General features: G+C 42.0%; 1 protein-coding gene across 1 annotated transcript; it reads left to right on the top strand.

The window, feature by feature from the left end:
• Nucleotides 1–1,936: 1,936 nt before the first annotated feature.
• On the top strand, nt 1,937–14,601 carry DIPK2A (divergent protein kinase domain 2A). Its single transcript, XM_081190477.1, has 3 exons — nt 1,937–2,637; nt 10,645–10,948; nt 11,596–14,601. The coding sequence occupies exons 1-3, from the start codon at nt 1,984–1,986 to the stop codon at nt 11,925–11,927; spliced, it is 1,290 nt and encodes a 429-aa protein (XP_081046603.1). The 5' UTR covers nt 1,937–1,983; the 3' UTR covers nt 11,928–14,601.
• Nucleotides 14,602–15,054: the final 453 nt, after the last annotated feature.

The raw sequence follows: 15,054 nt of genomic DNA, 5'->3' as shown, positions 1-15,054 counted from the left end.
TTTTGTTGTCTATATAGACTTTTAACACAGAACCCCACAAAATCAGAAAGAAGACACAGCTACTGTAGCCTTAACAACCTCTTAACACTGATGCAAGAGCCATCCTGATCTCCTGGCATTCAAAAACACAGAATGGTGCCAGCTTTCCTCAAACACCCTACTAGCAAACTATCAATGGCTTGTCGTCAGAATGATTGCATAAATATAGCTCGTACCAGGCACTGCCAGGAGAGTCACAATGCTGAGCACATTAATGTTGAAATGTCTCAGTACATAGTTTGTTTCAAGCAAACTTTACTAAGCTGCAAGACAGTAGATGCCAATATACTTTCTTGATGCAAGAACCATGTTCTGCTGTAACCAAATTCCTGCCTGGTAAGCACTTCCAAAAATAGCTAAGGATGTTTTTACAGTATTCTTCCACCTCTGTAAAAATTACACATCCCTAAACTAAAATGCATTCTTAACATCATACTACCCCTAATCATGTCAGTTCCACTGAAATACTTCCAAGTTTTGAGGATGAGGGTGCAGTACATTGGAAACAGTGGTTTCCATATACGTATGCTGCTTTCATATACAGTATATCCTTCAGCCTCCTCTCTATTGCCAACCTATTTGTCTCCTTCAAATCTGAACCCCAAGGAGCTCGTTATTCTCATATAAAATGGCTCTTGTTTGTCAAGGAACAAGCAAAGGATGGGACAAATTCTAAATGAGCATTATTTTGTCGCGTCCCCTTCCTCCCGCTTTTCCATGACGAACACCCCCACAACTCCTGCTCCCAGAAATATATCGTGGTGTTTCCCCCCTCTATTTTTTGAAATCCCGCTTTCGGTGTAGTTAAAATCCCTGCTCGGGAGACTTTCGTCGGAACCTGCGAGGAGCGGACGCTGAGGGGCAGAGGCGAGCTGCGTTTCAGCTGCCGCGGCTTTCTGCTCGACTATGGCCGTGCTTTGTGTCTCGCTACCGAGGTTTGGGGTTTAACTGACGAAAGCGAGCCGCCGAGGCTTCACTTCTCACTCATGTTCCATCGGTCGTGCTCGCTGACCTGACAAAAGCGGTCGTGGAAAGCAGCGCCACACACCAAAAGAGATTTTTTATATATATGTATACATGGCCCCTTTCTGGCATTCTCATAAAAACTGTTTCCATAAGTAAAGATTCCCCAGGAAGCCCCCTTCCCTCCGCCCCTCTCGCTCCCCTCACTACAATAAAGACAACATGGCGGACCAGCGGCGTCTCCCGGGTTAAATCTCCCCTCTCCCTCACAAATCAGTAACAGGCACTCCGGTCGGCGGCGGGAGCTTATATAGCCTTTCTCGGAGGGAGGCGGGGGAGGGGCGAGTAGGAGGGGTGGGGGTGGGGAACGGCGATCGAACCAATCCATTTTTCATTCCGTGTTGTTCGCGCGCTCGCGCTTCCCAGGCCCCGCCCTCTTTCTCCCTTCTCCACCATCCCCCTCACAAAATAAAAAAATGCCTCCCGGCTCGCTTGGCTCCGCCTCACTTCCAACAATACTTTCTTGTCATCGAACCGGCCTGGCCGGCTGTGCGCCCGCGGCGGCCCTCTCCCTCTCCCCAGGTGCGTTATGTGGTAAATAGGACCGCGAGAGCGCACCACCGCCACCCCAATCACGCGCCTCTCTTGGCAGGCGCGCGCCGCGAACAACAGTGTTGGCGGCGGCGGCGCTTATTGTTGTAGCTCCTCCCCCCTGGAGGGGGGCGGGGCGGCCCTGTCCGGCAGGCTCGCGGCGGCTGCGGCGCCGCCCCTTTACCTCCCTCCCCTCGGTAACTTGGCTCCCTTTTATCGGGCGAGCCTCGCGCCGGAGAGTTTATTGGTGCCGGAGCCGCAGCGCGGGGAGCAACGGAGCGCGCGGGGGGCGGGGGAGGCGGCGGCGGTGGCCGCCGCGAGGGGGGTTTGCCCCGCCGGCTGGTGGGGCCGGCCGGCCAGTGGGTCGGTCGCGGGCGGCGGTGACGGACGATGCTCCGTCTGGTGTCGCTGAAGTTGGGGCGCCTCTACCGCTACGTGAAGCTGGCGGTGCTGGGCGTGCTGGCGGCGGCGCTGGCCCTCAACTCGCCTTCGCTGCTGGCCTCGCTGCAGCGCAACGAGCTGGCCGAGCGGCGCTTCCTGCAGCTGAACAAGTGCCCGGCCTGCTGGGGCACCAGCTGGTGCCGCAAGTTCCTCAACGGGCAGCTGCGCCTGGAGAGCTGGGGCCGCCTGCGCCTGCTCGACTTCCTCAACGTCAAGAACGTCTACTTCGCGCGCTACGGGGAGCCCCGCGAGGGCAGCCGCCGCGTCGTCCTCAAGCGCCTGGGCTCCGCGCGCGAGCTGGCCGACATCGACGCCAAGATCTGCCGGCGCGCCACCGGCAGGGGACGCTGCGACTTGCTCCAGGCCCTGCACGCCACCGAGTTCGCCAGCATCAACGGCGACGTGCGCCTCCTCACCCCCGACGTGGTGGAGGGCTGGTCGGACCTGGTGCACTGCCCCTCGCAGCGCCTCCTCGACCGCCTCGTCCGCCGCTACGCCGAGACCAAGGACTCGGGCAGCTTCCTGCTCCGCAACCTCAAGGACTCGGAGCGGATGCAGCTCCTCATCACGCTCGCCTTCAACCCGGAGCCCCTCGTGCTGCAGGTAAGAAGGCGACGCCGCCCCCGCCTCCTCTCCTCTCCCCATCCTCGCTAGACCGCGTGGCCCCGCCGTAGAAGCGGGATCGCACGGAGCGCTGTGCACTAGATCGCCGGGACTGTGCCTGCTTAGGGTTCGCGTGCGAACCTCCTTTTTCTGGATCAGGCCACGGTCGATCTAGTCCAGCATTGTGTCTGTCCCACGATCTCTAGAGGTGGAGACCACTTCTTCCTTGTGCGCTGCCCCTAAAAATAAATGTGTGTGTGAATCCTTTCCGAAGCACTTGCACGAAAAGAGATTGTTTAACAAAGTCCTATAAGTACATTTAGGAGACCGACACGTGTATTGTGTCCCAAGGTTCAGCAGACTCGTTAAAATGCCACAGGGGTCTTTGTTGGTTTTAAAGCTGCGGATACTGTCTCTTCTTCACTGTATGGTTTTAGAGCATTAGCTGACATGCAGCAATGCTTGTAAGTGTGAAGTACTTACAATAGAATTAGTACGTTTATTTTAAAAAATTGCTTTCAGATGGTGCTGTTTTCAAATTTCCTCCGTGTAGTCTAAACAAATAGATACACATAGATTTGCATTCCTGTACAATCAGCCATACAAAATCAGCTGAAGTTGGACAGTTGAGCTCTGTTGTGGATTGGGCTGTGTAGTGTGTAGCTCCTTAAGCCCTTTTCCAGGACTGCCAGTAGCCATGAGAACAGAGAAAAGCAAACACCCGTGCACTAACAGCTGGGGTCCTCAGTTGTCTGCAAAAACTAGTCAGGACTTTCCCTGAAAACATATACAACCAAAGTAAAGCCCAAAGCTGCAGTGGAATAAGTTTTAACGTTTCAGAATAAGTATCACTGAAATCAGTGGGACTTAACTCAAAAACTAATCATGCATATGATACGAGTTCAGTGTTGTCTTTTAAAATTAATTTTAGGAACTGAGCATACACAACAGCTGCTTATTGCCTTCTGGTGCTATTAGAGGAATAGTAAAATTGTTACCTCTTTCCCCATTGTAGGTTAACCTATATTTAAAAATTCAACAATAAAAGGGGTGCCTTTATTCATAAAGTACATATGGTGCTACATTTTACATTATTCTGTTCTTTTGCTGATTTATTTGGTAACTTTTGTATCAATCTCTGTTTTTACTTTGTCTCATTGTGTAGGTGATAGTGGCAAGCAAGTATCTCTATCTTGTTTCTTTAATGTTTAAAAAGGTCTTCCACCTTTTGGTGAATTTTCTTTCAAGTCATCGTTTAGTCATTGAACTTGCTGTTTGTCAGAATGAAGACTTGTTGGCACTGTAATGAAAGCCAACAACACTCACTGCTTTCAGCAATTTTAACCTAGCATTAATGTTTGTTAGACCATTAAACGTAAAAATCTGTTGATCATTTTCGACCAGTTTGATTATTTCAGATTTGCTCTAGATATCTATCAGAACAATGTTATGAGGTCAGTGCCATATTAAAACTTTGATTGGCTTGGTTAAGAAAAAGTATGTTTTTATTTAATAGCCAACAGTAAAAGAAACTTGGACCTGGCATTGTAGCCTAACAATCTGGGACATATTAATATATTTATGCCATCTCTACACCAGCTCACATGTTAATGGTATAATTTTTTCATGAAGGTATATTTCAGCTGAACAGGTTATCTTAAGCCCAAATATTGGTATGATGTTGCATCATAAATACAGGTGCCTTCCTCAAGCACCTTCTAAGTGCCTTCCATGAGCAATGTAATGTTTGCATAAAATAAGTAACCTTGAATTACAACTGCTCTTATCTTTGCTACAAAATAAATAAATAGTTCCCAGCCCTGTAGGCAAATATCAATAAATATGCTAAAGGAACAGTTGAGTTGCGTCCACAAACTAGAATGGTTGTCAAAGAAGTATCAAATAGACTATTGGAACAGCTGGTGCTCTCTTGAACTGTTTAGTGACTTGGTATGTACCAGCTGGTGTATGTCTTTAAAGTTTCTTAGAGAGCTATTAACTTGAAATCTAGACAGTTTCCCCCCAAAGATAACTGACATGAAAGTTTTGTCTACTATGGCTTCAGTTGCAGCTTTCTATGAAAAGTGGGTTGTCTATGCTTTTTCTCTGTTAGAATTTCACATGGCTTCTTTTAAACTGATAAAGCATATTTGTAGTTGAAGAGAATGTTTAATATAAATACAGTTTAAAGAGGAGTGGCATGTCCTTCGCTAAACAGAACGGTATAAAAATGTGCTGCACCACTTAGAATATATTTTGCTGAGAAACTAATAAAACACTGCATATAAAACAGAACAACATAGATCATGCTACAGTTGGTGTGAATATAATTATTGGTTACAAAGTGCTTGATGTACAAAGTGCTCTACAATTTGTAAACAGCTCTGTAAGATACCTAGACTAAGATATAATCACTTCCTGAGTCTGAACTTTATCTGGTGGAAATTCACTGTGAGTCTCCCCTTTTGAAAATGTAATTCTCTTTCTGTAGCACAACTCTGGTTTGTAAGGAGGTTAAACGTGAATTAGAAGATGTACACATATTGGATATTAGGCATCCAGCCCATAATTGATTTAGTAATGTCATATGTCAGTGACTAAATTATATAATTTAGTGAAATCTCTCAGTTAGCTCAAGCTCTCCAAAGTCCATGAGTAAAAGTTTCATTTAATCATTGCTTGCTACTTTAAAAGGCGTATGAGACCCATGTTGGGCAAAATGTTCCTGCATTGCAGGGGGGTTGACTAGTTGACTCTCATGGTTCCTTTCAACTCAACAATTCCGTGATTCTCAAATTTCAACTAATGTGCATTGGTCACTAGGTGCCAATTATAATACTAGCAGTACAATCCTATGCATGTATAAGTCTCATTGACTTCAGTGGAATTGTTTCAGGTAAACATGTAGGATTGCAGCCCAATATACATAAATAGCTCTTCCATTAGCCCTTTTCGTGTGTGGATTGTAAGAACAGGTTTTTTTTAATTCTGTCATCAATTATGTGCAATATCAGTTACGACATTCATTTAATTAATATCCAAATTATGACTCAGCAGTTCTTGTAGCTCACAGTTCTCTTCCAACCACCACTGCAAAAAAGTCTAGTTGCTTTCAAATATTTCCAGGGTTCACTTCTGATCTGCTGAAATCCTGCTAAAATACATAGTATAGTTCATTTAAAGACCCATTGCTTGTCAGATAAACATACTTTTAATAGGTGTGTAAGTTGGCACTGTTTGCATTACAAGAGCTAGCTAATGGTAAAGACTTTCTGTTCAACAGATACTTATTAGTATGTATTGTTTAAATAATGTAACTGGCACTGATAAAAAGCTAAGGTAAAAATCTTGATAACCCTGGATTAATATAAGAGAATGCTGATGATTAAGGAGCAAGTTGAATGTGATTCACATGTTAGATATTGTGATCAGACTAAATGATGCACGACTGGGTGCTAAATAGAAGGCTGATCTTTGATTTTATAATGGGAAATGTGTCTCGAATAATCCACTAAACTGTAGTGATTCTTGGATTATAAGACTTTTTATCAGAGATTGGAAGCTTAGTTTGAAGCCTATTTGGAGTATGGATTACTTGTAAAGTGGCAGTACTTATGAAATGCACATTGCCACAACAGACAGCCTTTATTTTAGCTAGTTTTGAGATTATTTAAGCTTGACCTACATTTGAAGAGATTGTCAAGGCCAGAGGAAAAGCTTTATTACAGAAACATATTTCAGCAGTGTGTCTCATCTGTATCCCTAAGTGTTGAGATAGAAGCTCAGTGCTCTACTTAATTTTACTAATCTGTGTACCTAAATACATTTCATGTTTATATTACTAAACAGTATATACTTCTGTGGGTGAAAACAGCCTACTCCGGGGGGGGGGGCATGACAGTTTAAATGAGGAATTTGCTGGGTATTCCAATCTAAATGATCAATGACTCACAAGCATCTGCAACAAGGATCTGTAATAAATATTCTGTGACCTATCATAGCTAGGAATCCAAAACTGACATAAAAACACAGTTCTGCTACTATATAGGATTGTAAGTATTTATCCTAAAGTTGTACAGGTTTTCTATGAAAAAAAGTTTGTCCTTCAATTTGCTGTATTTTTTCCTTGTTCTTAGCAGTCATTCTTCATATGATCGTGGAAAAGTAATTATGATTTCTTGTTTGAGAACCGTGAATTTGGTTGTCTAGCAAGACAATGCAGGTGTTTCGACTGAGATTTAAATTTCCAAAATAAATTTAAATAGCATTACTGCTACAAGTGCCTTGGAGTACATTTTAAATTTTAAGTTCCTTTCCTTTGACCAAGTGTATTGGCTTGTTATTTTTATTATTTATAATACTCTTGTTCCTGATTTTTCATATTTTAAATATGAGATGTTTCTAGATCTCACTAGATATGGGCTTGCAGTTTTTACACCTGATTCTGCAAGTGTAGCTGTCTCTTTCATAATAGTGAGTAATAAATAACTATGATGCTGATTTCATCAGATACCGGTGCTGTTGTAGAACTTAATTTCAAGACTGTAACACTGCAAAGTGTGTTCTACAAGGATGCTTGTTTTAAGGTCAGGTCAACTTTAGTATTGAGCAAGTGTACAACTAGTCAAGCAGGGTGGATTGATTTGAATCAGCAGTTTTAGAGTTTTGAGCCTGTGGGCCTAATTAGGACCTGCCAGGTCTTTGAATTTGGCCACAAAGGTCATTTTGGGGAATCCACACCCACCCATCAATCATACAGTGTCAGGCATAGATATCTGTTATCTATAACGGAAACATTAAATGCTAGGTTTGGAAATAAGGGAAGACCAGCACTGAGATTGGAGATAAACTTTTGCCTGCTCCCATTACAGTTGTGCCTTGGTTCTCGAATGTCTTCTGAGTCGAATGTTTTTGCTCCTGAATGCCGCAAACTCAGAAGTGAATGTTCTGGTTTGTGAGTGTTTTTTGGAAGCCAAATATCTGATGCGGCTTCCACAGCTTCTGATTGAGTGCAGGAAGCTCCTGCAGCCAATTGGAAGCTGCGCCTTGGTTTTTGAACATTTTCGGAAGTCGAATAGACTTCCAGAACGGATTCTGTTCGAGAACCAAGGAAAGACTGTACTTTAACTGTGAATCACGTGATGTCAAATGATTGACAGCTAGGCAGCCCTGCTCTATGATTCTATGGCTACATCCATTTCTGCATCCCTGATTTAAATTAACAAATCAATCAAACAACTAATACAACTTTTTAAAAATAATCTTTGTTATATAGGCATATCCTAAATAGAAGCATATGCTAACAAATTGATATAAATGCAATCATATATTTTATTTACTACCTAGGAAGTAAGCTAAAACTTTTGCTCGCTCAATCTGAGCACTGAAGAAAGAAGCCAGAGAAGAGTGAAGCCCAGCCTCCTGAGCAGCGTACAACAGCACCCTGCTTGTTCAGGCTTGTTCAGTTCATCACACTGGTGTTATGAGGTCATGCAGATGATTTGCTGGATGATCCTTGTGAAATGCAGTACGCTGCCTCTTAGACTTAGAGCTTGACTTTGGTTACTACTCCCTGCTGCTAGGATGCCCATAATAATGCATTACTTGTGCCATATTTACGGAAGTTGATGTCAACAGGCTGATCTGAACATGGCATTAATTTCTTTGAATATAAAAACAATCTTATCAGTCTAGTAAAAAAATGTAGGCTAGTAACTTTTGTAAGCTAATTTACAAGGCTGCCTATACTATGTGACACCCTTCCTCTCTGTTTTCAGAATGCCTATTTGCACCAGAAGTGTGCGATTATGCAAACCATGGAATTACCTGCTGCAATTGCTTCTTGACTTCTTCCCCATCTGTGCGTCCCAGCCATACGCTTGCTTGTTTAGTTGGCAAACCCGTTTTTTAAACCTTACTTGCCTTCAGGAATCCTTCAAACGCAACAGATAAAAGCTAAATGTCATCAGAACTGTTATTAATGTGAGCCGTGAGCCATGAGCTCTATGCAGATGCAGACTTCTTCCAAGAGAGTTTTCCATTTAAGGTGGAATGTAGTTTTCCTCTGCTCAACACATGTTAAAAGCCCCATGCTTGTTAGTTGTTCTTGCCACCTGGCTGAACTGAGCAAAAAAGATTAGGCCTCTGTGGCTTTCCGTGGCCATGCAAAGAATGACAATGCTCATTTTGCTGTACTACAAAAGTATGTGGCTATATAAACTCGGCACTAATTCAAAACCCAAGAAATTCCTGGGTGGTTCACCCAGAGCCAAACTGCCAAGCTGCTCTTTGGCATCTCAATTTGTTCCTGGGATTTGTTGCACTTGCAATTAAGGAGATGCCCCTAGTGCTGAGTATGCATGATATTTGGCTTACTGCTGCTATTTAATACAATAAACAGAAGAACAATGTGAAACGTACATGTGCTTGCTTGTGCTACTGATGAGTAATTTTAAATATGGTTGTTTCTGAGTTAACAGAGCAGCTGTAGTGTGCATCTAGTTGTTTGGATCTTTCGTCAAATATAGCAGGTAATGCAATGACAATATGCTTGTATTAATATTAGTGTGCTATGATAATGCCTGAATATGGTACATTGTCTGTGAATAATACCAGTATTTGGCAAGTGGCAATCAACTGTGATCAGCATTGACTTAGCAAATTGGAAGTCTGCAATGGCTTGCTAAGTAGTACAGCGAATCTACCACACTTCTACATCTGATCAAGTAAAGTAGATGTTAGACCTGCCAGGTGGCTGAATGCACATAATGGTATGCTAACACCTGGTATGTTTTATATTCACTTTATGTTCTAGAACAATTGTACAGCACTTTTGTACAGAACGCAGATAGCTTTGTGTGAATAATTTGGAATTATAATTTGAAAGCAGCTCTGAAGTAAAGGGAGTAGGGAGCATGCCATCCAGGCAACTGCCGCCTATTGAGCACATCTGAATAATAGAAGTACTTGGTTTCTTTGCTAGACCTCTGGGACATACAAAAAATGAGACACAGCACCAAGCATCTGGGGACTTTTTGCAAACATCTGAAGAACAGAGCTCTTGATGTGAGAGGACAATGGTGGGGAAGCCCTTTAATAGGTTAAAGGTAAAGGGACCCCTGACCATTAGGTCCAGTCGTGGCTGACTCTGCGGTTGCGGCGCTCATCTTGCTTTATTGGCCGAGGGAGCCGGCGTACAGCTTCCGGGTCATGTGGCCAGCATGACTAAGCTGCTTCTGGCGAACCAGAGCAGTGCACAGAAATGCCGTTTACCTTCCCGCTGAAGCGGTACCTATTTATCTACTTGCACTTTGACATGCTTTCGAACTGCTAGGTTGGCAGGAGCAGAGACCGAGCAATGGGAGCTTACCCCGTCGCGGGGATTCGAACCACCGACCTTCTGATCGGCAAGTCCTAGGTTCTGTGGTTTAACGCACAGCGCCACCCAGGGTTAACTAACTTACATCCCTCCAGATGTTGCAGAACTTCAACTCCATCATCCCTGATCACCAACTGTTCTCATGGAGTTTTGTTTTCAAGTAAACTAGTACAGAACCTCTGGGACATAGTGGGGAAAAAACCTATAGAGATTGGAGAGCAAGTGTGGGTGTTTGGTATGTTCACCTAATTGCTTTACTAATACGGCATTTTCATGCAGGTCTCCTAGACAAATTGAAGGACCAAAAGAAGATGCATCATATGCAAAGTGAAAACAAATACATAGTGACAACATCAGTGTGTGCCAGCAGCTCACCAAATCCCAGGCCTGTTTGAAACAAATGTGTTATTTTGCTGGATTGGTGCAGAATTTATAGATATGCAAGATTACACTCTGCCTGTTCTTTAGCACTTGTCCCCACCCCAGTGTTTGGGGAATCAATGGATAATTCCTCATAGGCAATGAACAACACTGCCATCTCAAATAGCTAAATGCTTCTAAACATCACATATTTTAAAGTTGCAAATGTATTTGTGGTTAATATTAATGAAATGCATTTCCCTTTGCAGAGTTTTCCTTCTGATGAGGGCTGGCCATTTGCAAAATATTTAGGAGCATGTGGAAGAATGGTGGCTGTAAACTATGTGGGAGAAGAACTCTGGAGCTACTTCAGCGCTTCATGGGAAAAACGTGTGGACCTGGCATGGCAGTTAATGGAAATAGCTGAGCAGCTGACAAATAATGACTTTGAATTTGCACTCTACCTCCTTGATGTCAGCTTTGACAACTTCGCAGTAGGCCCTAGAGATGGGAAGGTCATCATTGTGGATGCTGAAAATGTTTTGGTGGCAGATAAAAGGTTAATCAAGCAAAGTAAGTTGGTTTCTTTTTCACCCCCAAGACTGTTGGTTCTTGTTTTGCATATGAATAGTTTAAGATGTAGGTTTTTAAAAATGCTTTATAATTTATCAGTTCAGTTAATGCAGCAGTTAATTATTAAATGACAATTGTAGCAGCTCATATTTGAACATGTTGAAACAAACAAATCCATTACTACACGGGCACACTGAACAAACCTGAACTTGAGTTTTGTTTCATTCTGTACAAGACAAAAAGCAAGAGAACAGTTACTCCCTTCTGACAAGTTTATTTAATACATTTTTAATCCCTGTAGCCGGTGGTCACTTTCACAATATTGCTCTTACTTTTTCTTCATAGTAATATGCATGTACCTAGGCAATCTTAGAAATCACACTTTGTGGATTCTCTGAAACATACAATGCTTTGGACAATCCCTATGAGAAGGTTTGCCTCAAGGTTCTTTGTAGTTTCCCCCCTTAAACAGCCAATATTTCATGAGCAAGTTTTATTTCATGTTAGTGGTAAGTAGTACACTATTTCTGTAAATTGCCTTCAGACAGACTATTAGGATTTAAAAGAACTTGGGGTAGATTTTCATCTTCATGAAATTCTTTGTTTTCTGGGCTTCTTACTGTTTGTTCTTTTTATGCATTTCACAGATAAACCTGAAAACTGGGATGTTTGGTATGAAAGCAAGTTCGACGACTGTGATAAGGAAGCTTGTCTTTCTTTCTCAAAGGAGATTTTGTGCACTCGTGTCACTGTGGACCACAACTACTATGCTATTTGCCAGAACCTTTTATCAAGACATGCCACCTGGCGTGGCACTTCTGGAGGTCTTCTTCATGATCCTCCAGCTGAAATTGCCAAAGATGGTCGACTTGAGGCCTTGCTGGATGAGTGTGCCAATCCAAAGAAGCGATATGGTAGATTCCTAGCTGCAAAAGAATTACGCGAATACCTTGGACGACTAAGTAATAATGTGAGGTAGTTCATAGTGGCCAGAAACTTTGATCCTGGGGAAAAGGCACATGGAAAAAAATAAGTTATGGACATCAAAGAAAAAACTTGTTACTGGTATATGGGGAATGCTCTGTATAAACAGGCAAGGTTACATATCCCACTGCAACCTGAGCTACTTTTGACTGGGTCAGATGACAAGATTGACAACTTAAGTGACTCTCATCCATAGGACTTCACATAAATCTGAGATAGTTCCACAATTTTGTGAAACTGATGACATAACTTGGAAAGTCAAGTTATATTTGCCTGTTTTAAAGGCTTTTATTTCTGATGTCATTGTCTCTCTCTTTCTCTCTGCCCCTCCCATGCATACAGCTTACTAAACTGGTATTTACATACATACTGATAAGTCCTAGGTCTCTCTCATAGTTCTAAAACTAGTAGGTCTTTGTTTGAATACTGTGCACTATTTGAGTACAGGATTCCTCTGCTTATTCTAATGCTGAGTTCTTTCCACTGTTTCTTACTGTTTGTATGCCTTATTAAGGATATGCTTATAAAAGCAGTCTTAAATATTGCGTGGACATAACCATTACATTTGAATTCTTTGTAATTCTACTGCGGGTAATGTTTCACAAGATGGCTAACTGTAAAATTCCATCTTTATTCCATTAGGTGAAAATAATTATTCAGCAGGGAATCATGATCTGAGAACTAATGAAGATAGTTGGAAGTTTGGAGTAAAGCAGTACAACTAGTTAAAATGAAGACAAAATACCATTTTGCTAGTATAGTAAATCATAAGCCAAAGAAAATGGTTGTGCGTCTCTAGTCACCTAAATCTGTACTGTAGTGACACTAATCCATTGACTTAGATTTCAGTGGGTTTGTAGATCATTCTTTAGGAGAAACTTTGCTACTAGTTAAAAGCTTAGGAAACTCCACATGTGAATGAGAAAATGCCTAGCAGGCTAGCATTTGTTCTGTATTATTCACAGTTCTGCTGAATTTGCAATGTGATGATGTTTACGGAACTTTCAACCGTAGGGTTGGCTATTTAATAGTACTCATGTTTACTGTAGAGGCCTTGCATTGCATTAAGTCTTTCAGTTCAGTCTTGTAATGGTTACCGTACACCTGAAATTGCTCCCACAGATCGGAACCTGAATGAGAAATTGGATCACTGCTAAAATTAATCCCTCCCCCGCCTCTTTTAAAGCTTGTTTTCTCTTTCTTTGCACATGGTAGCAATTGCAGAGGTTCTCATGATTGGAGTGATGGAATTCAAAAGCTTCTGGTTATAGGAAGTGACTGAATAGCTACAGTTTTTGTTTTATATTTGCTAAGCAGATTTATATACCGCTTTAACAAAAGATTACCGAAGCGGTGTACAATACAAAAATTCAATATACACTAAAAACTACAAACAACAAAGTATAAAAATAAATCACATTGCTCAATGGTATGTACAGATGGGGGGCACACTTCAGAAAAAGCATGTGGACAATAGGTCTTAAGCAAGTGTCTAAAATTGACAGGCAGTTCCATAGTGGAAGTGCTTCAACACTGAACTCTTCTTCTGGTGTTCTTAGAGCAGACCTCAGGAGCAAGAGGCACCATTGAGAGTGCTTTTCTTTATGACTGCATTGACTGGGGTGGAATAAGAGGGGTTTCCACATTCTGAGAACTATCAGTTTGGTGTTGAGAAATTCATCTGGACAGATGGAGCAAAGCAGTAGAAAAGGGATGACAAAACCATTCTGTTTCAAAACTGTGAAAGCATGCTGATTACCCCAGAAAGTTTGAAATGATTTTTTCAAATGTCATTTTTATTTGGTCCGCGTAGTCCTAACATACAGCTGCTCATTTTCATATTGTGTTTCTACAGTGTAAATTTATTCCAGTTTGTTCTTGGGCTGTTCCCTGCTGGAATAATTCTTCTTGCTGTGGGATCCCCTTTTACCTTTGATATTATGGCACAACCCCATAGCACATTAGGCATGTTCAAGTCCGACAGAAATGATTTCAGTTTAATTGTGTTTATATCCCATTTAATTCAGAAAGCATAATTTTGGCTGGTTTTTCCCCTGGATTCTTTTGCCTGTAGTCACATAGCATTTATGTTGGCTTTATTTTGATTCAATTTGCAAGCAAAACCTAAATGTGAGACTAAACACTAGCCTGCCATGAAAAGCCTTTTAATCTCAATATTAATTTAATACCCACAATTTCTGATGAATGAGATGGATGATTGCTGTAGGCTTTAAACAACACACACAAAAAAACAAACCACTGCCAGCTATTGAGGCAGTTCGACTGCCAAATGTTCCTTGTGAGGTTGGGGTTGGAGTCCATGTTCTCCCTTGGAAAATGTGCTCATGAAGCAGGATTCCAATGACAAAAGGAGTCCGCAATTCTCAGTCTACAGGGAAAACACCTATGTGGAAAGCAATAAGTTTCCTTCAATTTGCACCTATCAAGTATTTATTGTACAAGGACAATTTATATTTTTAGTCAGTACCCACGAATAATGGTGAAATATTTTTTGAATGAGATGTTTGGGGTTTGTATGTGCATAAAAATTGTCTTTTGTACTGTAAGTTACTGTTTAATTTGATTATCAAAACTGTCTCCTGTGCCTTTATACAAAGCTTGTTTTTACAACTTCTCTTGACTATTAATAAAAAAGTACTTTAAGAAAATTTTCTTGACCATGTTTAAGTGAACACACTTTTTGATACCACAGCTCTATCTGCAGCTATTGGCCCCTGATGGCTAAATGAAGCCCCTATATTCTGAGGCAGTATGTCACTGATTACTACTAGTTTTGGGGGTGTAAGGGCTGCTGCCTGTTTGCTCCTTTTGGGCGTTGATGAACACATGAGCTGAGTTTGCTGGATGGCCCATTTAATCCAGCAGGTTGTTCAGTGGCCAACCAAATACCTATGAGAAGGTTGCAAGCTTCCATTGGCATCAGACTCTGCCCCCCTTAGGACATGGGATAGTTGAATGGGCTGCTCTTTTTATGATTTGTAGGTTGAATATTAATCTTATTAATTTGAATAACTTCAGTTAGGATGGGGCAACACTGGGGGGGGGCAGGGACCTCAGTATTATGGTGGCACTGCATCTATTGATCATAGATAGGACTAATT

Source organism: Podarcis bocagei, assembly GCF_964188305.1.
Source record: "Podarcis bocagei genome assembly, chromosome: 4".
In the NCBI taxonomy this organism is placed as follows: Eukaryota; Metazoa; Chordata; class Lepidosauria; order Squamata; family Lacertidae; genus Podarcis; species Podarcis bocagei.
Note: the sequence above shows the minus strand (reverse complement) of the source record. Positions and strands in the feature narration are given on the sequence as shown.

Bases quoted from the DNA above. Each gene is read 5' to 3' on its own strand.
- DIPK2A (XM_081190477.1), top strand. From the start codon at position 1,984: ATGCTCCGTCTGGTGTCGCTGAAGTTGGGGCGCCTCTACCGCTACGTG. The intron at 2,638-10,644 runs GTAAGAAGGCGA...TTCCCTTTGCAG, and splicing joins CGGAGCCCCTCGTGCTGCAG to AGTTTTCCTTCTGATGAGGG. The intron at 10,949-11,595 runs GTAAGTTGGTTT...TGCATTTCACAG, and splicing joins TAAAAGGTTAATCAAGCAAA to ATAAACCTGAAAACTGGGAT.